The 26309-nt window shown below is 39.6% G+C and overlaps 1 protein-coding gene across 1 annotated transcript in view; it reads left to right on the top strand.

The window, feature by feature from the left end:
* Positions 1–26309, top strand: part of ush2a (Usher syndrome 2A (autosomal recessive, mild)) — a 222921-nt gene that overhangs the window by 92307 nt on the left and 104305 nt on the right. The window contains 17 exon segments of the mRNA XM_044199324.1: positions 111–241; positions 4364–4490; positions 5062–5163; positions 5657–5845; positions 6455–6585; positions 6706–6985; positions 8381–8602; positions 9654–9734; positions 11721–11909; positions 13298–13438; positions 14215–14290; positions 14743–14828; positions 15904–16063; positions 20829–20991; positions 21079–21226; positions 24641–24798; positions 26056–26203. Of these exon segments, the coding sequence (XP_044055259.1) occupies positions 111–241; positions 4364–4490; positions 5062–5163; positions 5657–5845; positions 6455–6585; positions 6706–6985; positions 8381–8602; positions 9654–9734; positions 11721–11909; positions 13298–13438; positions 14215–14290; positions 14743–14828; positions 15904–16063; positions 20829–20991; positions 21079–21226; positions 24641–24798; positions 26056–26203 (2532 nt within the window).

Raw genomic sequence — 26309 nt, 5'->3', positions numbered from 1 at the left:
TCTGTGTCTGTCTCTCTCTCTCTCTCTCTCTCTCTCTCTCTCTCTCTCTCTCCTACCCCCTACTCTATCTCTGTCTCCACACACACACTTGTTCCTGATCTTTCTATCAGGTGTTGAGTTGAGTTTCAAGACTCTGTCCCCAGATGGCCTGCTGCTGTGCGCCTTCTCTCCAGGAAATCAGGAAGAGTTCCTGGCTATTCAGATCAAAAATGGACGCCCTTACTTTTTGTTTGACCCACAGGTATGTAAAAAAAAAAAAATAAATAAAAATAAATAAATAAAAACTTTTTGAATGAGTGCAAAGAACTGACATTTCAAGACTGATATGCATAATAATATAAATGTTCATTGCTTAGGGCAACCATCACCATGTGTGCCATCAACAAGCTGATTGGAATCAGGTGTTATCTCTGTGTTTAGCAACAAAGCTAACAGGGGTCAGGAAGATGTCAATATCAACCAAGTTAGTATTTCTCTTTAAAAGTAGCAGAGAAATGAATGTTGTTTTAATTTTAATTTAGTTTGATTATTACTCTTTGTCTTTTATTGAGGGAAATGTTATCTGCTTCCACTGAAGCATCTCCATCTACCATTAAACAAACACACCTGTAGTTAGCAGCGAGTGTACTTACAGTGCCACATTTGACGGAAGAACATGCCAAAATTGTATTTATTTTGAAGTGTAGTGCTGTTCTTAGTGACCATTTTGTTTTACCATTTGATGAATTGTTTTCATCCACATTTGCTCATTTGTTTTTGTTTTTGTCTTTTACTTTATTTTTTCATTCTGCTCACTTTACTTACTTGCTCACCTTCACCTGTCTTTTTCTCTTTTTTCTTCTGATCCAACTCTGTCTCTCTGTCTTTCTCTCTTTTTCTTCGCCTGTCTCTCTCTCGCTCTCTCTTTCTGTCTTTCTCTTTCCCATTTTCTCTCTCACTTGCTCTCATCTAATACATGCGATCTGTAGCCCCTCATTGGTTTCTGTCAGGGACACAGGGAGAGGGGAAAAAACTTTGAAAGTGTGTCAACGTTTGAATTGGACTGCAATTAACTCATTCCCTGCAGTCACCACGCGTGAATACCAATTGCAAGCTAATTAAGCTTTGCACCCTTGCACACACACACACACACACACACACACACATATACATACACACACACAGCCCTGCCTCCCTTATCCATCTATACAGACACATGTAGAGGGGTTAAAGAGTCAACGACTTCGATGATGAAAGTGATGATGGGAGATGATTACACATACTTTCATGAGGCCACCAACTAATTACACACTCAAATAAACACACACATACACACTTACACTTTCCTTCCTCGTCACTATCACTAGCCAATACTTGTTATCAAAAAGACTTCATCAAAATGTAACCATAGGATGCATCTGTGTGTGCAGAGGGCTGTATGTCACTGACTTGCAGTGTTAATTTGTGTGTCTGTGGTTAAGTGTACTTCTGGATGTGCAATGGAGTTTATGTGTGTCTTCTCCAACTGGGTTGATTCCTTTGTTTAGGCTAGTTTGGGGTAATTAACAGTGGGAGTGGTGTCACGGCTTATTAGTGTTCCCCTAGATGCATATAGCTGGGCCCATTACTTCCCCCTATTAGCCTGTTGAGCTAGCCTAATGGGATTACTAGTGCAGGGGGGGTAATTTAGCATGACACAGGAAAGTGATATGCTCATAAATATGTGCACATGTGAGCTACCACACACACACACACACTGAAGCACATGAGTACTCAAAAACATTCCCTTTCACACATGAGATAGACCAAAGCATTGGAGTTAACTTACTGTCACAAAAACACACACACATACAATTTACTCTATTGATGCAGGTGAGTAGTGTTTTATGGATCATTGGCTGTTTCAGTATACAGAGGTGTATGTAACTACTGGTAACTACAGTGTCTGTCACAGGCTGTAATACTATAGTACACATGTAGCACTCATCACAGACTCCCAACACTAGCTGGTTAGCTATCACCGTCTGTTAAATGCATTTGTGGGCACACACCAGCCATGCATCTTGATTCTCTCTTAGCTGCGTGACACTGGTGGCTCTTAGTAAAATCTAGAAAGTTGTAATTTTACAGTCCTCTAGCCTGCGAGGAAGGAAACATTGTAATCTTCAACAACATATGCTAAACATGTATACAAAAAAATATGAAAATGAACCAGAGCCTATACACTTAATGGTGCTCCTTAAATGTGCATTTACTGCAGTAACACCCACAAGCTGACACTGCCCTTTAGGAGGCTACACCTCTATTGTACTATTATTAAAGAGATTCCTATTTGCTCATGGCCCATGTATGAAAACACACACTCACACAATGCTTTAATATTTTGGTTTGCTTCCATCTCTTATTCACCTATCAAAAAATGTAGCATACATGAACTACAGCACCTTTCCTGTCTTTAATCAAATGCAGATGTCTCTTAAACTTAAACTTGAAATTACTGCCAGTCACTTGTCAGATTCTGGAGCCGATTTTGTTAAGGCTTGTGACTTTGGGTTGACCACATGGAGAGGGGTCTCACAAACCGGGAAGCCAGCTTGCAACCCAGAAAGGCAGATTTTAAGCGAACAACTAGACTCTGTCCAGGGGGTATCCTCAAACTAAAGTGAGATGACATAACAGTACACCTGCCACTGGTGCAGGGAGGCATAAGGCCTCATATGGCCTCGTCCAAGTGCAACAGCATAGCATATGAAAGCCTATAGTAAATGGGACTAAAAGAGGCAAGAAAGCATAGTACTGTGTCCAGGTCCTGGTTTATTCTCTCCATCTGTCTCTTCATGGTCTTGTGCTGGGCTCACACTTGACAAGTGGTGACAAATTACATTTGAGATGACAAAATTGTTTGAGCTTTTCTTCAACCATCTCTCTCTCTCTCTCTCTCTCTCTCTCTCTCTCTCTCTCTCTCTCTCTCTCTCTCTCTCTCTCTCTCTCTCTCTTGACCATTTCATATAAATTTATTCAGAGTTGAGATTTTGAAAAGATAGTGGTTGAAAATGCCAGTTTAGTGTGGATAGAAGGTCAAAACCATTATAAAAAAACATTTTAAAAGTATCTACACTGGTGAGGACCTGGACTAAGATTGCAATATGTTATATTGAAATACCGTTGCAAGAATGGCAAACAGAAAACAGGTGAAAGACACAGCCTCAGTGGAGACAATGAGAGAGATGAGGACACAGAGATCTGAATGTCATCTGATGTAGGAGTGATAAACCACTTAATTTTGTGTCCTTCTCCTTTCTGTGTCTATAAGCAATTGCCTTCACACACACACACACACACACACACCCTCTTAAACATATGCATTTTTGTTCATTCTGTCCGTCTCTTACATGTATACAGTATATATTCACACACACATAGATATACTCACATTCTGTAGTGGGCTGCCAAGTATAGCTGGGAAAGCCGCAGGGGCAGCACTTTGGATAAGTGCTATTTATTTAGTGTGTGTGTCCATCAGCATCCAGTATCACATACTGTATATTAAAAAGATTGGACATTGGAGCATTCTTATACAACAGCAGACACACACCTCAGTCAAGTGCTGTACAATTCAAGTGCGGGCTACAGGGATAACACCACCATCATCAGTGGGCCTTTGCTAAAGCGAAGGCACCTCAGTAGTAGTTTCTGGGAGAGTTGAGTGTTGCTTCTACTGCCAGTATCTCCCAGGCACGGGATTCAAATGGGTGAGAGAGAGAGAGAGAGAGAGACTCCTCCCATGTTGTCTTGTTAAGTAGAGCTGTCCAGCAATGGTAGTAAAGATGTCAGAGGCTGATATACTCTGGCATTCATACATTTATTGATCTCATCATTAAATCTTCATCACTGTGTGTGTCTTTGTGTTGATATATGTTGTCAGTGTGTTTGTGTGAGTGTGCATGTACACGTTACTCTTGTTTTACTACATTACTCTCTGCCTACTTGCTAAAAGCTGATCACAACAATGATGTCATACTTAATAGGTAGCAAAAAGCCCTGTAACAACACTTTGATGATTATATGTGCATGTTTGTGTCCTTTTGAGGGTGGTGTGTGTATGGTGTTTGTCATCGATCCTTAATGTCTAACCTTGTTTGCACAACAGAGGGATAGAGAAGCGATAATTTAAAATGTTACAAAGTAAGCATGTTTGACTTGCGCTGTGATTTGAAAAGTGGTCTCTTTTGAGCTAGAGGTCATAGATTTAACGATCACTGTAAGACACATAGTTGCGAGACCTATGGTCAGAATTAGGAAACAAGTCAATTGGACGTTTTCACAACACCATTGATGTATATGTTTTTAAATTCTTGCCTGTTTTGTGGGTTTGTGTGTGTAGGGTTCATCGGTGGCTGTGAGTGTACAGGGTGATGGAGGGCGCCGCTACAATGATGGACAATGGCACAGCATCATAGCAACAAGGCGAGGGGCCGTGGGAACAATCGTTGTAAACAATCAATACAGAGGTAACTCTTCTCATATTCATACTGACCACTGTGTGTGTCTGCTCAGTGTGTGGGTGTATGAATGTAAATGTGAGTGTATTTATGCTCGTCTATACATGCGAGGATGTGCACATGTGATTGGATGTGAATAGTGTGAAACTGCCGAGTATGTGCGTGTATGTGTGTTTCTATGCATGTAAATCTCCCAGCTCTGCATGGAGGTATTAGGCAGGTTAATCCCAGCCACTCTGTGTCTGATGAGAAAAATACTGCCTCACATACACAGAAACACACTTATGTTCCTCAGTTGTTCTCAATATGTTATTCATTTTCTTTCTTTCTGGGTAAATCTGGACAGAAACTGCATGAGCATAACCCGTCTCTGACTTAGTCTCACTCCTTTACTCTCTCTCTCTCTCTCTTTTTGTTTGCCTTGACCCCCTGTTATTACCACCTCTCTCTTATATTGTCCTTCCCTTTATTTTAATGTGTCCTACCCCTTTTTGTTTCCTGAAATGCTCTGATTTCATATATACTCTTACCCACTTTTGCTTTATATGTAACACCACCTTCCTACCTCCGCCAACAACAGGTAGTGCATCAGCTTCCAGTGGCAGCACCATTATTGGTGAGAACACGGGGGTGTTCATTGGAGGGCTGCCTGAAGACTTTACTTTGCTAAGAGAGGATTCAGGTAAGTCCATCATCACCCACTCTCTTTTTAATTATTATTATGTTATTGTTTATCATTTTTAACATTTAAATAGATTCAATACATTTTGGCCATCAACCTGGCTTGGCTATTTAATTTCTTTTTATATACTTTATTGATTCTCCAAGGAGGAAATGGTATTTGCCAAAATTCTCTCCACTCAGGTAGTGCTACAGCTCTGGATTACATAAGAGTTTTCTATCCTTCCAAAGACTAATTTTGGAAGGGACAAAAACCTTTTAAAGTCTCCTGGTAGAGGCACAGCCTCTTTACAACCAGACCAACTTACTGCCTTCATAAAATGTATCATCATTCTCATATTCAGGCACTGATACTTGGTAACTCCTGGTTATGATAAGCACTGGATGGTAATTGCCACTGACAACTTGAACTCTAAATTTTGTACTTAAACTCAATAATTTTGGAAGCATGGAGTGAAAATGTTTGGAGTATTTATTCTTGTCTGTCTCACCAGGTGATGCCCTGCTAGTGCAACAGGGTTTCTCTGGTTGCCTCAGAGACTTGAGTTTTAAGATGACTGACATCCCCTCAGAGAAATGGAAATCTCTGGACTGGGCAAAAGCCACAAAGAAGGTGGCAGTGTATGAAAGCTGGGAGGGATGCCCTATTCAAACTGTGGATGGAGCCCATTTTCTGGGTCATGGTAGGATCTTATTGATTGTTGTTGATAATATAAAAAAATGCGTTTTTGTTCATTTACTCCTTTGTTTCACAAGGACAATGCACACTAACATTACTACATGCTACAGAGATTTATGCCCATTAAGGGTGAAACGATGAAGTGTACATTGTAGCACAATAGTTCATACTGAAATATAGAAACATGACATTATGCAACAGGGTATTAGCATTGCAGACAAAAGCTCTGTGGAGTCCCTTTTTTTCATAAGCAAGCTGTGTTCAGAGATAACTTCAAGTGGATTTTAAGTGTACACTAATACACTGGCAACACTGTATATCTTAATAAGATGCTTGCTGCTGATGCTGGTGATAATGAGGTTGTTGTTTCATGTTGATAAATATGATAACGATAAGTTAATTGGTCTCTGTGTGAAAGATCAGATTCATCAGTGTACATTTCCTTCATTATTACTTACTACTCATCCAATCTTTTATTTGTCTGTCACTTTTGAATACATGACAAAACATTTTAACCATAAACATGTCACACATTTTAAATGTGACTCAAACTTTAAATTGGGGCAAAAGGGTACATGGCATGTTGGTAGGAATTATTTCCTCCTTGTTTCAGGTTACTTGGAGATGGGCAGAGATGTTTTCAGTGGAGGACAGGACTTTGACATTTCTATGGACTTCAGAACAGATCAGCTCAATGCACTTTTGCTCTTTACATACAACACACAAACTGAACACTATATGCTGGTAAGGAGCACATACACATTTCAAATTATTGTTTAAATATTGAAAATACTCAAATAAAACTTTCGAAATACATGACAAAGATTAGCTTGTGATATTTTGTTTATTGGTGTGTATTTTTAGGTGGAGCTGGAAGCCGGTGTCCTGTCCTTCATCCTTGCCTCTGAAGGTCACGTGACTGAACTCAGCATGTGGGTGGGGCTTAGCTACTGCGATGGAGACTGGAAACAGCTTTCATTGGCAAAACGCGGCTTGCTCATCTCTGCTGCAGTCAATGACTGGGCAGAGGAGACAATGGGAGTGGGAGGCCCAGTGAGGCTGAGAGTTGATTCGCCATTATACTTGGGGGGCGTGCCCACAGAGCTCATACATCCTGCTCTGGACAGCCAAAGTCACAAACACGGTGAGATACATGAACACACAGAAATTGTATTAGTACGTTCACACTATCAAAATGGCAGGTGTTTTCGACCAAGAAGAAGTGTTTCATTTGGTTGTGATTGGTGCCGTATACACAGACTGTGCATCTAAACTTGTCAATTTTTTTGGTTTCCTTGACCTCATGAACACTTTTCTGCAGCTGGTCAAACATGGCATTTACTTATTTGTTGGCTCCTTGTTTTTGGTTTTAATCAATGTAGTTAAACAAGCGAGAGTATAAGTACTTGCAGGTACTTGCATGTTTGCTTCGACTGTAACTTGTCCGCTACTCAATCTGGCCAGGCCAGCTGGGGGCTGCATTTCATCAGTTGTTCAACATGAATATCATCATAAGTGTCATTCCATTTTGAAAAACTGAAGTGAACTTGGTAAGATCGACACTCAGAGGGCTGAGGGAGTGAGTCAACAACGATGGTCACTCAGAGGTGTATATCACCCACAATGCATTGCTGTTATGCATTTGGTGCAAGACAATACATCCATGGTTAGGAGGCAGTAATGTACATAAAACTCCTGTTGCCTAGTTAGCAGATATTTCTTCAAAAAACTCATTGATAATATTTACTTGGATTGTTGTTTAACTTGTGTGATTTCTTGATTCCCAACATTATCTGTAAATGCATTGGAATATAGCTGTTTTGCAAGATATGATAAACCTATAGCAGTAATAGCTATGGTAATCATTATACAGATCACAAACACAAAATGTCTAAATCAGAAACTGATGCAGCTAATTACAAAGTGCCTATATGTTGCATTTATCCGCAGAAGACGTCTTCACTGAAATGAGTCTGCAGGTATTTCTGGTGATTTGTAAAAAGCAGTATAGTGCTAAGCCTAAAACTGGCGGTCGATCCATAATAGTTTGGGCTGAAAGTGTACAAGGGCAGGTGCATTCCATTTAAATCCCCTGTTCCTCCCCGGCCCACTTTCTCTCTGCTCTCCAAATGGCCTCCGTGCGACGTATGCTGTTATGTAATACCAAGGACTGAGGGCAAATGAATGAGGGGAAGTGGAACTACTAATAAAACACAGCCCCAGAATCATAGTGATTATACTGGTATTTGCTTGCATGCTCTTTAGTATTTGACTAAAGAGCATGACAAATTCAACTTAATTTCAAGTATACTGGTGGCCTAATTATCTATGGGAGGTAAAGGGATAAGTTTGGCGTATGAGTGTAAAACTTGTAAATATGAGAGTGGAGGACGATAGTGCTTACTTAAACTATTTAAAATGTGAAATGGAGACAAGCATTTCACAAAGCTTTCAGAAAGATGTACTCTTCTCACATTCTCCTCCTCTTTCTTCTCTGTTCTCTCCTCTTTTTCTTTCATTCTCCTTTTCTTTTTCACAGGCCTAGGAGGTTGCATAAGAGGTCTTACCATACGAAGTGATGAAACAAACCCTCCTGTCAGTCAAAGTGTCAATCTCTTTGTTGCCCGCCGTTCTGTTAGAGTCTACTTAGACGGCTGTCCCACCAGTGAAAGTCGGTACAACTGCAGAGGAAACGATTCAGTGTTGGTGTATAGTGGGAGGAAGACAGAAGCCACAGATTATAGTCTACAGCCGTTCACTGGTAAACATGCACAGTATACATATACATAGCTACACTAACACAGAGACAGCACTCACATACAAAGGACGTGTGGAAGTTTGGCACTCTGTTTTTTTAAAAGTAACATTTCAGTGATAGACCTTCCCCAGACATCAAACAAACAATACAAAGACCATGGCATTGATACTCCAGTCTCTGTTGCAACAGCCAATTAAAAAAACGCATTTAATCAAAGGAGCACCCAAGTCAATTTGCAATCAACAATGAAGCATATTTTTAAAGGGCAATTAAAAGTATAGTATTTATCAATAGGAAAAATTCTGGTTGGGAGGTTCCTTTGCGCCACCTCCTATCCAGCCAGTTCTTCAGACTGAGAAAGGTGTGACAGTGACGTTTTCATCCAAAGTACTAACAGTGTACTGGTCCAGCACTTTCTTTTTTTCTTTTCAGATGAGTTTGTACTCCTACACACCTGTCGATAAGATGTGCAATAGAGTTCTCTGATTTAAGGTCACACTGGGGATATTACTTTGCTCCAACATTTTTTTGACTGACATAGAGGTGACTATGAGCTAACCATCCAAAAAAATCCAGTGTAGATTTATATATTAGGGCTGGGCAATTAATCAAAAAGTAACCAAAACCAACGTTATGTCTCTCAAACTGACCAAATTTCATTCCTTCATATAGGCTGCCACCTACCTCTTAAGTGCAACAAAGAATCTCACTCTACAGGCCTAAATACACCACCAAAGTTTGCTGTGTGGGTTCTTTCATAAGTCGAGATTTTCAGTTTATTGTTCAGTACAAAGAACTAATAAGAGCTCCACTGTGGGTTTGGAGAATCTTGTGCACAGGTGTATTTGATAAGATATCGTTTAATTGTCACCAAGGTAAATGTGACAATCGTGATATTGATTTTAGGTGATACAGAAAACATGTGATGCATCTTTTTTGTGCAAATTTTTGAAATATATTTTCTCTTAATATAAGAAATCTGTATTTACCCTGTCCCATGTGCATCCCAAACCCCTCCTTCTCTGTGCAAACACATACACACACACCTTTCAAGAGTACTTGTACAGGTTTGTGGCCTTGGCTGCCGGAGGTTGGGCAGCAGGACCTTGGCAGAGAGGACGCAGCCAAAGCAAAGGTAAATCATCTCTCATCTTTCTGGCAGAAGTTTGTGAGTGTTTCTATGTATTATCAGACCAATATGTTTAAAGGATATGATGATGATGATGAAATAACAGTAATACACAATCACACTTACTTATGCATGCTCTCACACACACAACCCACTCATTCAAGCACAATTGCAGTACACAAGCACAGTACACATTGTACACAGTACCTGCTACAGTAACATTGTTTCTTTCTATCTATCCTGTATCTGACACACTTTTAACAGTATGAGAGAATGATAAGGCCCTTAAGTATTCCAAAGCCTCAGGTTTTTTCATGCTGTGTGTGTGTGAGAGAGTGTGTATTCCTCTTTATGTGTATGTTTGTTCGATGTGATGTGTAATCTGTCTTGTAATCTAATGTGTATGATTTTCCCCCGATTGATTGAAACATGTTTTACTCTGATGCATTTTGGCACTTTCGAGAAGGAGTAAATATTCCCTCTGGTTGGCTTTCTTCTATAGTGTTTCTCTTTGTTCTTAAGAGATTTTGGATGTAGAACCACTGTTAAGTTGTACAGTATGTGAGACTTATTCAAAGCCAGTGATATTACATGTGCCTGACGCTATGAGAGATTGATAAGGCCTCTATAAAGGGCATCCCAGTAAAAGGCTGTTAACCCAGAATGGCCCGTGTGGTCCCTTGTGTAATATAAAGCTGCTCGTTAGTAGTGAACAATACACTGGTAGGTCTCAGTATACCATGCTATGACCAGAGAGAGAAATGAAAGAAAGGGAGGAAGTGCTAAAAACATTAAGAACTGAGGGAAAAGGATGGAGTTCAAGGACTGAGAGGAAAAATGGGAGGAAAGAGAAGGACGGACAGCAAGAAGGTAAGAGGTGGGAGGAGATGAGGAAAGATGCAAGGTGAATGGTTAATGAATTGAGGAAGAAAACAATAGATAAAAAGGCAAATAGACATAAGAATAGCTGAAGTGCAGAAGGATGGTGAGAAAGTTGTAAGGAAAAAGGAAGTTAATGACTGACATAAGAAAAACAAAAAAGGTTGCAGGAGATAGAGCATGAAGCAGCTCCTCAGGGGTGCACTATTTGATTACTTAATGTACTATATATTCCTGTGCAAAACCAAAAAGCACAGTAGACTGGAATGAGTGCCATTAAGGAGATGAAAGATAGACAGAACATACATTTGTAATTATTTATAAACAATTTGTAAGCTGTTTATAAATGCTCTTTGCTACACAAAAATGTCTGGTCTGCAAGGCTGTATCTGTAATTTCCCATTTTTGACTATTTTAAGAGTTTGCACTGACAGCCAGTCTACTTGTGGGCTAAGTCCAGGGTAACTGAGGGAGGGGACAGATGCAAAGGAAGATGGAAGGATAAATGGAGACAGAAAATGAAGGTGGTTGTGAGGTGGTGAGATAGACAGAGAGGAAGGCAGGGAGAGGGGAAAGGAGCTGGACCATCCTGAACTACTGAGGGTGTCACAGAGAGAAAGACGGGGAGTGCTATAGAGGCTGATTGCTGTGAAATATAGCCCAGAATGAATGGCTGGCTGTATTAAATCAGTGCTGAAAAAGTTACTACTCTCATAAATACTATTTATGCTAATGGTGAGGTCTGATTTACTGGGCCTATTAAAACACAGAGAGATGGTGGATGCTTTTTCTTTAACCTCATGTGCTCTCGACCTGTTGTTTTGCTTTCTTTCTTTTATATTTTCCTTTTTTTGCTTTTATTTGTAATCTGTCTTTTGACCTTTGTTCTTCCTGACCTAATGTATTTTTGTTCTTTCTTTGGTTATTGTGTCTTTATTATGTATTGCGTAGTGTAATTGTAGTATATGGTTGCTTTATTTATTGCTGCTTGTTATTGATCTTTTTTCTGTCTTGATCCACAGTATTCTTCTCTTCACAGTTTCCTCTCTTCATGATTCATTTTGCCTCTCTCTCTCTCTCTCTCTCTCTCTCTCTCTCTCTCTCTCTCTCTAGTACCCAGGTCTGTACTACCTCCTGCCACAGTACAGAGCTTGAATGGCTTCAGGGCTAAGGTGAGCTGGGGGCCACCCACTGGTGACATCAGAGGGCTGATTGACAGATATGAGTTGAAGGCCTACAATAGAGACCAGCCTGAAGTACCACCTATCAAAGCCATGTACCTGGCTAATGGAAATTTCACAGGTAAAACACACACAAACTTTTGTGTAAAATATTTGTACATGCAGTACATATATTAAACATATACATTTCATTTGAGATACTTATGCCATGCAGCCTCACCGAAGGTACCAATGAGGGAAATTTAACTGAACTTGCCGCCATTGTCCTATTTAACTTATTGTAGCTGGTTTCCTTCCACCTTCTTGTGAGACCCGTAAGGGCATTTTGGCCCTTAGTGAAAACACATTCACACTGCCTTTTTCACTCACTTCACTCCTTCTGTCTCTCAGACAAACACACATACACACAAACTGTCCCCGGCAACCCTGTTAATGTCTCCTTGGCAAGTCCCCAGCTTTAGGAGACTGTCTCCCTTTGGAACAAGACACTCAGGACTACCCCAATGATGTCATACCCTGGCATCGCTCCTTTTCTCTCTTTCTCTCTCTCTTTCTGTTGCTCACTTTTCGATCTTCCCTCACTTCATCTTTTATGATGATGATGATGATGTCTGCGTCCGCTGCTGCTATTCGTCCCTCCTCTCATCCACTCTGCCATGTCTCCAGGCAAATATGAAGATGAGCTCTCTGTCTCCGTCTTTCTCAGTGTCTCTCTCGTTGCTCCCCATTCCCTCCCTCTCTCTTTGCCAGACATTAAGTCCACGGTGATAAGGCTGCTTGTTAATTTATGATGGCCTCGACACCTGACTGCAGAATTACACCAACGGCTAAAAAACACAGAAAGGAAATGAGGGTGTAATGGCAGTGGAGTGGGGCCCTGGCCCCTAATTGAATTAAAAGACATGGGTAACACAGAGAGAGAGAGAGAGAGAGAAAAGAGAAAAGAGAGACAAGTACAGGGTGACTGGACACAGAGGGTGAGGAGAGTTGGAGGGGGTGGAAGAGAAGAGAGGGGGATGTAAAAGAGTGACTTACGGAAAGGAGTGGAGAGGGTAGAGACGACTAGGACGAAAAACATCAGAGAGAGACGACTGAAGCTTTACAATTAGAATAGACTCTCGTTGTTTGCCAAACGCAGTAAGTTTGCTTAGCAACAGTGGCACAGAGATACAAGTCAAGCATTTAAATTGCACTATTGAAGAATGTTGATACATACTTCAGTCACAACAGGTTCTAACACTAAAAGGAGACAGTAAAAGGCATTAAACCATGTAAGGCAGGGTTGGCACAAGAGCGTTAAAGGATTGGTTCGTAAAATAGTACTCACATGCCCATATGTATATCACAAAAATGCATTCTAAAGTTCAGCCAAAGCTAATATGAGGCTTCAGCAGTTAGCAAAATCAAGTGGGTATCTTCCAAAGTTAGTCTTTTTTAACAAAAGTCTCTCTGTCTGTGTTTTCTGCCTCACTCCGTCTCCTGACATGTTCATGCTCTCCTTCTCTCCAGGTGTGCTGGCAGGTCTCACTCCATCCACTCGATACATTATCACTGTAAGTGCCTGTAGTCCTGTTGGCTGCACTGAGAGTCTTCATAATGACAGTGGTGATGATAATGATTTGAGATCGAGCCTCACAACACCCGAGGAAGGTAAGGCTGTAAAGCACACATCCATACACACATGAACGGAACTTCTGTCTATCTCTATCCCTTACGAGTAGCATAAATTTATGACTGTTTCTCTCGACAAACACAGACAAACTTCTAAACACACACACAGGCACACTCATCCTGTCTCCTCAGTGATGGAGATTTTTAGCTCTTAAGTAGACAGAAGAGGAGAGGAAAGACAAGAAAGAGGGACAAGTCGGAATTAAATTAAAAGGAGGAGGGAAGGTAGAAGAAGTAAGATGGCTGGATGGGCAAGACACAAGATGATAAAAGGATGAAGCACATTGCAACTGAGTGAAAGGCAGATAGTACAGAGTAACATTTTTCTTATCTGGGAGGTCATGGAGGGAAGAGGACATGTATTAGGAAAGAGGAAGTGGAAGAAGAACATAGAGATTTTTCTTCATGTTAGTCACTACATTAATCTGTGTTGGACTAACTGGCCTTGTTGGGGAGATAATGTGACGGCAGGGGTCAGTGCAGAGACAGCAAAAATCAATCTGCAGTAAAAGGAAAAAAACTGATTATTGTATTGACTCACTGAGCGCTGAGTTAAGACACTGAACTATGTTACGAAGACAGAACTTATTTATAACTCTGTTTGCCAAAGTCTATTTTTCAAACACACAAAATATAGACACATTTTTACTCACTTCTCCGTGAGTGCAGGCAAATCTTTTTCACCTTCTTCAATAGATCAAGGAACATAAAATAAATAAATATTAAAAAATATTTTTATTTTCCCACAATTTCAGCTCCCGATGCTGTCTTTCCTCCAGCTGCAGTCTCATCCCCCTCAGCTCTCTATGTTACCTGGGAACCTCCAGCAAGGTAATAACACAATTCACAGTCTCACCTACCCATCTGTCTTCTCACATCCAAGACACTTTTTTTGTTGGTCATTGGTATGTTGTTTATGTGCAAGTTGTTACATAAGTAAGTACACACCTGATCTTTTGTCATGTTATTTTGAATGCATTTTGCATTGTTTGAATGCATTCTGTCTTTTCTGACCTACTACTTTAAGAGAATATGAAAGACAGCAGTGAGGTGAAGATATGTATTTTAGTAAATTAAATAATACATAAAACAAACAATCTTGTATAATAATGACAGTCGTAACTGCTTTCATTTAGCATACTTTTTTTTCTCCATGAATAAAGATGCCCTATTTGAACACAACAGAAGGTTTAACATCAAAAAGTATATGCATATGCATACATAATATATGCAATATAGCATAGTAATATTACCCTCATGTAACTTTTTTGTTCCAATGATAGGCCCAATGGAGGCATTATAGAGTACCTCCTCTATCACAACAACCAAATGGTCTACAGGGGGGAAGACAGACAGCACAACATCACTGGTAAAGAGGAGAGAGTGTGTGTGTGTGTGTGTGTGTGTGTGTTTGTGAGTGTGACTGTAGGGATGATGCCTCGGTGTAAAGAGAAGGGGAAGAGTGAAGAACAGCAAAATGGAGTGGGGGATTAGCATTTGAAAGAGGAAAGAGCAACTCAGTTCTTACCAAGGGAATAAATAGCACTTTAAAAAAGAACGCTAAACACACACACATGAAAATGAAGCAGCGGAGCAACAAAGAACACTAAACATTAGCGCACATGCATACACACAGTTTGCTTTGAAAGCTTTCACTAAAGAGACTTAAAGAAGGTACGAAACACATATCACACCACTGAGTGCTGCACCAGGATGCAAATCGATACACACTCACTCAGGAACGCAACACACACACACACACACATATATGCACATACAGTACAAGACACACACTCAGCGAAACGTGCACACATACAGTATGTGGGGATGTACACAGACTCACATACACAGGAGAGTCATCCTGTATGGCATTTTAAATGAGCAGAATAGATCATTTATCATATCATTTTGATTTTACATACACATGGTTAGCAAAACATCACACTGCCCAACAATGTATGTGTGTGTCTTTGTAAGTTAATGAATGCATGAGAGCACATATTATCCATGCTGGGTTAATAATGCCAAGTGTCTGATGTTCACAGTGATTGGAAGGATTATGGACATAGTAATTATACACTATATGCAAGAATAGATTGTGTTACAGAGGGTGAGATTGCAACAGTGAGACAGATGGAGAATAGTTTTGAGGCAAAGCTAGACACTGAAAGAGAAGCAATGATTAAGAAACAGAACTAAAAGGAGAGAGGGGGGCACAGAGGAATATTTCTGTAAAAAGAAACAGCTGAATTCTGTCAGGGGTTAAAAAAGGGTTGAATCCCCAGAACAATAACATGTTGTGAGAGCAAATTCGGGTTCATGATGTAATTCAAGGCCTTGTTTTATATATTTGAGCCATAGACTGTATCGAGCCATCATTGTGTCTGTGCCTATTTTTGTTTTTTTCCTGTCTCTTGCATTCTTGGTGTATGTGTGTGTTTCAGGTCTTGGTGTGTATTCCACCCATGTCTTTGTACTGAGTGCATGCACTTCAGTGGGCTGCACCAACAGTTCACAAGTTACTATGCTGACCTCTCAGCTTCCTCCTGGGCCTCTACAAGCACCAACTCTTACCGTGCTTGACTCGCGGACTATTCTGGTGGAGTAAGTGTGCACAGACACACACGCACACACGCACACACACACACACACACACACACACATATACGTACGTTAACGTGTTGTGCATATGTAAATACACATACTCTTAAAGACCTCTCATCAATATATAATGGTGTCATGTCCGTGTGGAATGGGTAGGGACACACACAGACACACATAGAAGGGCTTATAAAGCTGCATGACATATCTGATGGCACTGTATATATAAATAAAGTTCACTAAAGTCATTTGATTGATTGATTAATTTTTCTGGAACTGTGTGTGTATCAGGCGTATGGATCTGACAGGAATACAGTGTGAGCATGTGTGTACTATACACACAGTCTATGTGTGTGTCATTGTTGTTTTTAGCAAAGCATTTACTCATAAATGAGAGAGAAAGAGAGTGTTCACTGTTTCTGTATCACTGAAAAGGATGGGTATTAATAAAAGTAATTCAAGATATAATATAGCTTTTCATTTGTATTTCATATGTTGTGTTCATATATGAAATAGAAAGAGAGAGAGAGGCAGTGACCTTCTGCAGTTGTGTTTACCATGCAAAATATTCTTCTGCACTTGACCTTTCACCTCTAGAGGGAGGGGACAGAGGAGGATAGATATCTGCACTTTTTCCATCATGTTCATGTGCAAATGTTCCTGTGTGTGTGTGTGTGTGTGTGTGTGTGTGTGTGTGTGTAAGTAAGAGTCAATCTGCGTGAAAGCCATTAGTGTCCTGACTGTCACTTACAGTGGGACTCACCACAGGAGGGCACAGTGCCACTCATACGCGCGCACACACACACACATACACACACACACTTAAACAATGGACAGAGGGTGAGTGAGAGAATGGAGAAGGAGTAATATGAAGGTCCACAGTGTCTGAGAGGGAAATGGTGCGTGTGTGTGGTTAAGATGTGATGATTTGGAAATGCTTTGATTGTCTTGGATAAGCAATGCACATCTACACGTCCACACAAGTGTATCTGCCTTAATGTACCATAGGAGCGGTCTAGTGACAAAGAGGCATTGAACTGCTGGGCCTCATTCATGAGTCCTTTGCCTTCTCTTAAATTTGCTCAGAATAATTTAAAAAATCAGAAAATTGATAATACCCCATGTCTGATTCACAAAATGGGCTACTGATTTCTTCTTATTTACCTGACATCAGGATTGATCCTAAATGATATGTGTGTGGTGCATATATTACTATATTACTGCTGTGCAATATCCACAGCTTAATAAGCTGGTTAAATCTGCTACACTCAACTTGACAGTACACATGATTACACTACTATTACTTATATTACTTATATTATTACATTGTACTGTACACTTAGCTTCATACTTCATACCCACTTGTACTTATTTTAATTAGGTGTATTATTGTGTATCATATTTCAATTTGCTTGCAGACTTATTTATTATTATGTCTATTTCTATTCTATTAGTACTTCTTCTCCTATGTGACGTGATAGTGAGCAGCTCGGGGACCCCGGGATCAATAAAGTATTTCTGATTCTGATTCTGATAGGAGGAAATGGGAACACTAGGAACGATATGTCTCTAAAGCAAAAACAGTGCTACTAGAGAAATCAATATGCTGAAGTAAACTAAAATAAAGTTACTATTTTAAATATAATGTTTTTTTCAAACATTAAAAATTTATATTATTTAAAATAGTAACTTTATTGGAATAAGTTATATTTTGTATTTACCCAGAGTCAGTTGTGTTTCTACGCAGCCACAAAACATAGTAAGGATTTAGGCGCATCAGTTTACCACATGTTAATTTTCCTCTTACTCAGAATCTTAGGAAATAAAAACACATTGACAAAATATTTAATTTGTACATTCTCACCAGTTAATCATCTCTACACACAAGTGTTTCATGAATGAGCCCTGTAATGCCATACAAAGTAAACAAGCTTAATTTTTCTATCTATAGTCTATAGACAGTTGACAGCATGAAAAACAAATTACTAGGTGTAATACATCATCAATGAGAGTACTGCTGTCTGCAGAACAGGGATATGTATCATACCCTGAGCCTTTAAAATGTTTTCAGCTATATATTCACCAGGTGTGGGAAGGCTGCATATTGCCTTGTTAGCACATTGGTAATAGTCAGAGGTTGAGAGATCATACTTGGACAATACCTCTCTATTGTGTCTGTGAGAAAAGCTGAGAAAGACAGAAAGCGAGAGAACAACTGTGGAAAAAATGCAAAGAAGGAGAAAATGGATAATAGAGAGAAGGAGAGAAAGATAAATTGTGAGTTTTAAAGGAAAGAACAGAGGGAAATGTAAGAAATGCTGAAAAAGAAAGTGAGATTGAGTGTGTGTTTGTGTGTGTGTTTGTGTGTGTGTGTGTATGTGTGTGTGTGTGAGAGAGAGTGAGGGTGAGAGACTGTGAGAAAGGTTGAGGGATGCTGCAGGATGCCAACAAAACAATATCAGCAGATTTATTCCCTGACCTCACCTAACACAACACACACGCACAAGCAGACACAGCTACAAAAATACCCACACTGTCAGACATGTGCACGGTCACAAAGACATACATAGAAAACCTGATGGGACACATGACATGTTGAGAGGTAAAATTCACTATAACTAGCTTAACTAAAACAATCCTATTTGTTTTATTCCAGTTTGTTTCTTTTTCAATCTTCAATACTCTTAATGTGTTATTAGTGAATTTTTGATGCCACCAATGCTGTTTTGTTGAGTGCGCAATGTAGAAAACAGTAGGAAAGATTGGAGGGAGGGAAGATGCAGGAGAGAGGTTGACATTTCATAGATAGTGATGCAGAATTTGAACCTACTGCATCTCAAGTGCATGGTTTTCAATTTAACGTGCTGAGAAACCACCCCTCTGTTTAACGCTAATTTCACAACACACTTTTAAAACCATTACCGCAGTGAATTATGATACAGATTATTACAACTCCCCTTTGATTTAGTTTTTCAAAAGTGGACATACATCACACTGCCAATCGACAGCATATAAATCTTATAATAAATGTGATAGATTAGCCACAGTGGCTAATTGTGTGCTAACACACACTCATCAGTCATTCAAAAACTGGCTTTTAATGGGAGGAACCAAGAAGGGAATCCATCATTTTTTAAATGGCCTCCCTCTGCTACCATGCAAGGAGGGTTGTGTTACTCTCAGGGATTTGTAAGAATTGAAGAACTATTTATAAAACATGTTTTAGTGCTCCTTTATTTAGGAATGATTTACTTGCTGATCAGATACTTTGGATTTTGTATAAAGCAAAAAGTGTATCAAGGTCCATCATTTACAAAACACACATGGAAATCACTGGCCCATCCCTGTTTCAAAACAGTATTACTACAGCACTGTACTTCACAAAGTTAGGATCAAATGAAATAAACAACTCTGCCCCCTCAGGAACGTTAGAATTTACCTCTAATTTTCTCATGACTTCACAACTTTTACATGCTTGAATATCTCTTCAACAACATCAACAGGCACAAATCACATACAATTTAAAAGGACAGTGGATAGATGTTGATCATCCAGACACATTTAGCAGCTCCCACAATCCCTTATTAGAATACATAAAAAACAATAGTACCACAATAGTTTAGCATTAATGAAGGAGACAAAACATTTTTGTTCTTCAGGTAAGTTTAGTATGTATAGAAAAGATGAGGTTCATATTGCCCTTTCTTTCACATTTTGTAATGAATAGTCGACTTTCTATTTATAAATCCTCTCCCGCTCCCTGTTGGGGATGACCTTCCTGTTCTAAATATAGAAAAGGAGACACCTCTACCATGCAAAGGAAACTGTGTACAGTATACACGTGTGTGTGTGTGTGTGTGTGTGTGTGTAAGAAACCTTAGCTCTCAGCATTGTTTTTCCATCTGCAAGTAGATGGAAACACAATGAGAAAGGCACACACACACGTGTGCACACACTCACACACACAGATCCACAAACAGAGCAATCTGGTGCAGTCATAGGACAGAAGGACTGCCAAGAAAGCCCACAGATACTTACATTTTTGGTCTGTCTCTCTCACAGTCTTATTTTAATCCTTCAGTCTAAATGGTGCTGTTGTACAATAAATACCTGTGCACTGTACCATCAGTATATACATTTTTTTTTGTTTAGAAATAATAGAATATTTACTGAAGTTCTGCATAACAAACAGTCAGTTAATACGTGCAACCAATGAAATTCAAGCAGTCCTGGTAACATTTTAATATACAGTTTATTTAACAGAAGCTGTCTATGTTCAAAAAAGATGACAGTTCTTTTTGAATGATATATATATTATATATATATATATATATATATATATATATATATATATATATATATATATATATATATATATATATATGTTTAAATGTCTACTGTAATATTGCTATGGTAATATAAGACACAATTATAAGTTATCATTACAGTCCAACATTTTAACTACACTGGCCTTGTGCGTCACAATGAAGAAATATGTCAACCAAAGTAGTGGTGTGTTTTTAACAACAATAGAGTTTTATGGTAAAGAGGCATAAAATATATCTGGCTGTAGATAGGTAGGCTACATGATAAATACAGTGGAATAAAAAGTAAAATGTTTCCCCCTGAAATGCGTCTCACAGAAAAGTTCTCAGAAAATTAGATATTAAAGCAAAGTTCTGGTCCCTGAAATCTGAACATAAGTACAGTGCTATAGTGAATGTATTTTGTTACTTCCATCTCTGTTGATTCTTCTCTCCCTCTCCAGGTGGTCACGTCCATCTCAAGTCAATGGCGCTCTTGAGTTCTATTCCATCTTCCTGTCACATGATGGTGCAGAGCCTGTGATAGCCTGTAACAGCTCTGAACTTTTTGAAGACCACACACTCCGCAACCTAACCCCTGGAACAGCTTACACCATCACACTCGCTGTAAGTCCCTTACTCTTTCATCTTTTTGATTTGCATCGTCACATTCATCCATATATTAATGTCTTTGTGTGTGTGTGTTCATGTCAGGCCTGCACAGGAGGTGGGTGTACCTTAAGCCCTCCCAGCCAGGCTCAGACTGAGGAGAGCACCCCAGAGAGTGTTCCTGCACCACTGGTCACCCCTTTGTCCCCACATGCACTCAACATCAGCTGGACACCTCCTGGTACTCCAAATGGTGAGAGGACACACACCTCATCTGCACATACAGACAGATCAGCCAAACACATTCAAATATACATAAACATTTATCAACAGTGACATTTAGAATAATGCCAAATTTGAGCTAAATAAATACAGACACACACAAGCTTTCAATCATCCTTATGACAATGTTTTTTTAATTGTTTTTTAATGGAAACTAGTGATTGGAAACTAGTTAGAGATAAAACATGTAGAAGAGGAGAAACATTAACAAGTATCATGATGAGGATAACAGCATGTGACATTAGTTGAACTGTGGAATTGAATACAAGGTGTCAGTATTTACCATAACCCAGTCTATCACAGATTTGAAGACCTGTACCATCGTACAGGTATCCCGAACATGTGACTATGAAACGGGAGAACAATTCGCTTTGTGTGGGGAATCAGATGAGTGTGCAAGAGATAGAGATAAAACAGTTAGAGAAAAGGAAAACATGAAGAGAAACCAAAAGAAGAGGGCATCAAGGACTCAGAGAGAAAGGGGAACGAGACAAAGACTGGGGAGAGAACATACAATTTGAGACAGAGACTAACGGAGACCGGGAGTGAGAGGGCAGTGCTTCACCAAGCTCCTGTAAGTGGATGAAAAGTGCTCCCTTTTGACTGAATAGAGAACTGCAGGCTGGAAGCACATAGACTCACAGTGACTGTTTTTCTCTCTCATTGTTTTCTATTCTTCTTACTTTCATCTAATTTTGTTGTAGCCAATTAAAATCCACTTGACAGAGCTGGACCAAGATGTATTTCATGTATATTGGATGTGAATTTGAAATCCATCGAAGATCTAGAGTTATTTGCGCATAACTATTTTCTGTGGGCAGATGTTTTAGAGTAAAGAGATTCAAAGTTGCCGGCAGAAGAATTTCCTGCACAAAACAGTTTTGGAATTAGAATGCATGTATTAAAATTTCCTCAGAGTTTAACTACACAATATACTAATATTCAGTGAGGAAGAGCAAGGAGTGATGCATCATCACTCAGTATACTTCTATCGGAAGTACTGGTATTACATTTGCAAAATCCTCAAAATCTTGCAAATAGTCTAAAACAGTAAAAAGCACCTGCTTACTCTGGGCCTCGTCTTGCTCTCGCATCGTTTCAAAATCCACATCTGTTTTTTACCTATATTTGAATATATATCACTAACCAACTTTCAATTCAAGAACATTAACCAAGAAATATAATAGAAATGTACAAACAGAGCCCAGAGAACAGAACAAAATATATATTAAATCTATGCACAAAGTACACATTTTTAAAAACACCTTCAAAATTCAATGAAACATGGGGCACCCCCGTATCTTTAAAAAACACTGACCATGAACTGCAGCGTCCCCAGTTCGAGTCCAGCCGGGGGATCGTTGTTGCATCTCTCTCTCCTTCATCTCCTGTCATCAGTCCACTGTTTGTAATAATGGCACAAAAAAAGGCAATGAAACACATTATAAAATTTGTATACTCACTGTTTAAACTATCATCACATAGCACATACATCAAGCAATCAGATGTCCATGTGTCTTAATGAAACTCTTGAAGGTACATAGTTCAATACATCTTCAAATAGCTAAAATAAAGTAGGTTCAAGTAACATTATCTCCCACATTGTATACTGAAAATATTGTATTTTTTACAAATAAAACACTATCATGAATTATCAAGGATTATATTAACAAATGCACATCTTATGAAACCAAATGAATTGAGTGATGAAAACCATCTGAGGATTTCCCACCCCATTTCACAGTCTTTAACATACAACGCACTGCCACATATTATCAAATGTTACTGCCATGCTCGTTAAAGTATGTGTAATTCCATAATGTGTGTGTGTGTGTGTAATGTGAATCGTGTGTGTTTTACGCTTAATGCCACATGAGTGCATTTCGCACCATAAACCCTTCGATGTGTGTGCATATTAGCCTGGATAAATTACTTAAAGCTTTTCTCATCTGATGACAGAAATTTATAACAAGGAGACACTTAATCATGATTACCCGATTATCTCATGCTTAAAAAGCTTTAATTTTTGCTTAAAAGGGGAGAAGAGCTCAGTGCCTTTTTTTTTCATTTACTCTTTTTTTCATAAATGGACGGCAACAATGACGATGATGATGGTGATGGGTTCCAGAAGAGTGAGATTCTGTGTCTCTCTCTCCCCCCTTCTCCCCAATTCCGCAGGGATTTGTGGGGGATAATCCTCTCGGGGATTAGGTCGGGGCAACACGCAGACAAAGAGGGGAAATAAGCCTGTTATGCATTCGCTGCTTCATTTCCCAACCTGTCTTTATTACAACCTATACTGATATGGGCTTATTCACACACATAAGCACACAGAGACGGCCGCACACATATACACACACACTCTTGTACACGCATGTGATTGGCCACATTAAGAGCTTCCCAGATGTAGTTGGCGTCTGTGGGGTTCTTGTGTCTTCATTTCCCTGATAGGTGTGTATATCTGTATTGAGCAATAAGAAAACCCACACATGATTAAAGCAGAATAGACTCTTAGTTCTTAGCACTGATCTTTTGAGCCCCCTGTATGCATTTTTATTAAGGAAAAGCACATTTGGCACCGCACTGTTTCATATTTTTATTAGGTGGATGTAATGTAATGTAATTATTGTGCCTGTGTATGTGTGTGTGTGTGGACACGTGCAAGTTCCCATCTTTGTGTGTGTGTGTGTGTGTGTGTGTGTGTGTGTGTGTGTGTGTATCTTTGTGAGCATGTGGGGCGTGTCCATGTGGATGAGTTTGTATGTGCACACCTATTTGCACCCACATTTGTGTGTGTGTGTTCGCTCTAGTACTACTGTCCTTCTGAGGGCCTTTATCCTTGTAACGCCTATGGTTACATTTGTCATTTCAGTGCTGTTTTCATCATTGGATCACACTAGGACACATTGACTGGCAGGTCTGAAGCCCCTAAGTCAGTTTTCATTTGCATTGTAATCCATGACCCAGACTGCATCCCACCATAGCAAAGCTCACTTTCTGATTGGGATTCCTCATAGTCTGGACACCGTCCTACAATGTACGAGTGACCAATACCAACAGTGCGTGAATATCATTAGGAAAATGTGATTAGAGTCAGGGTTATGATGTTGTGTTTTGAATTTAGTAGTGATGGAGGTGGTTCAGGGCAGAGAATGAATGCAACATATTGGTTTACATCCAAAGAGAATTATGCACTGTACAGAGATACTCATGTACACTAAACTTCTTTTAGAACAATTATCACTAAAACCTGTTTACGGTTTACTCGGGAAAGCCACAGTCATTAGTAGCCTGACAAAGATGGTATGAAAACTGTTTGCTCAGGTCATTTTTATTTTTCATTTGTATCTCATACATGTCATAATCAGATGTGTTCTTTTGACAGGCATAATAACCAGCTATGGTCTCTGGCTGGATGGAGTTCTCATTTTAAACTCCAGTTCCTCCCAGCGGTTCTTTGTGGTGGAGGGGCTCTCTCCATGGAGCCGACACGTACTCAGGCTGCAGGCCTGTACAGCACGGGGCTGTGGCAAGGGACCAATGGTCAGTGAATTTCTTACTAGTAAACGCACTAATTAATTTATTAATTAATACAAGAAACTGCAAGATCCTTTGTGAGATTTTTGGACATAGCCATGCTTTTTAAGTCATTGCTGTGGTGTTTCTGCATATCCTAGTGACCACTGGTATTACTACAACATCTTTGTCCTTGAAATGTCTGTAGAAATTTGAAACTTCTGAGCTTACTTCTCAGGCTCTTACTGCACAGTATTTTTTCCACATGAACTGTAGTTGCTGCTACTAAAAACACAGATAAAACTTAATATACAACATTTTCTCTAGACCTACCCAATACTTAGTATTTAGAGCAGCAAAAGTAAAAGCTTCATAAAATTCTGTATTGGATGAATCATATCACATCAGTTGGTGAAACAAAATGTCTAAAACAGCAAAACCGATATTTTTTTGACGCAGATTATCGCTGTAAATAACCAAAACACAAAACATAGGTACACTTGGGAATGCCTACTCAGACAATTACAAAGTGGTTATGTGTGTGTGTGTGTGTGTGTGTGTGTGTGTGTCACTGGGCATCATAAAGGTGATCGATTCTCTCAGCTCAATAACGAGGGTTGGCGTGGCAACAGTGACATTTGGTAGGAAATGCCACTCCACGCTCAACAATGTCTTTGACGACAGGCCATATTTTGGGGCATTTTTCCAATACGGACGCCATGTTTAGTCAAACACCAGGAGAACAGCTGAGACAGCAGAACAGGAGGAGAGGACGGTGGGAAGGGGAGGGGTGAGAACAGGATGAAGGGGAGAAGAGGATGAGATGACAGGATGGATGGGAAAAGGAGAAGAAAGGAGTCAGGGAAGGAAGGAGTTTAGGGATGAAAGACTGAAATGAGGATAGAGTAAATGGTCAGAGCAAAGTGAGAGATGAGGTGGAAAGTAAGGATGCGAAGGGCAGCAGAGGAGAGGTTAACAGGAGAGTGAGACAGGAGGTAATGAGACAGAAGAAGAGAGCGGGGTGATGGAAAGAGAGGAGAAGAGAGAAGTGTTATATTTTAACACCTTAATTAATCCACTCAGTGAAATATAACACCATTATGAACCTTATCAAATGGGGACATATTTTATTATATTACAGTTTTTTATATTTCAGAATTACATCTAAAAGAGAGTAAAATACTGTGTACAGTTTATTGTGTACATGCTACATGTCTGTTCTTCTGTGCATTTGAATATAAGTGTGCTTGTGTTTCTTTTCTTTTATTTTTTTCTTTAAATCAGGTGGAGATGCGTACACTAGAGATGGGCCCAGAAGGCCCTATTCTGCTGGAACTGACCAATCAGAGCTCTCGATCAGTCCGAGCCCGCTGGACAATCCCACCTAGACCGAATGGGAACCTCAGCTACACACTGTACTACAAAAGCAAAGGTAACACATACAGCCATGCTCTCTCTCTCTCTCTCTCTCTCTCTCTCTCTCTCTCTCTCTCTCTCTCTCTCTCTCTCACACATAGATAAGTACAGACACCACTTAA

This window comes from Siniperca chuatsi, linkage group LG1 (genome assembly GCF_020085105.1).
Source record: "Siniperca chuatsi isolate FFG_IHB_CAS linkage group LG1, ASM2008510v1, whole genome shotgun sequence".
Lineage (NCBI taxonomy): Eukaryota > Metazoa > Chordata > Actinopteri > Centrarchiformes > Sinipercidae > Siniperca > Siniperca chuatsi.
Note: the sequence above shows the minus strand (reverse complement) of the source record. Positions and strands in the feature narration are given on the sequence as shown.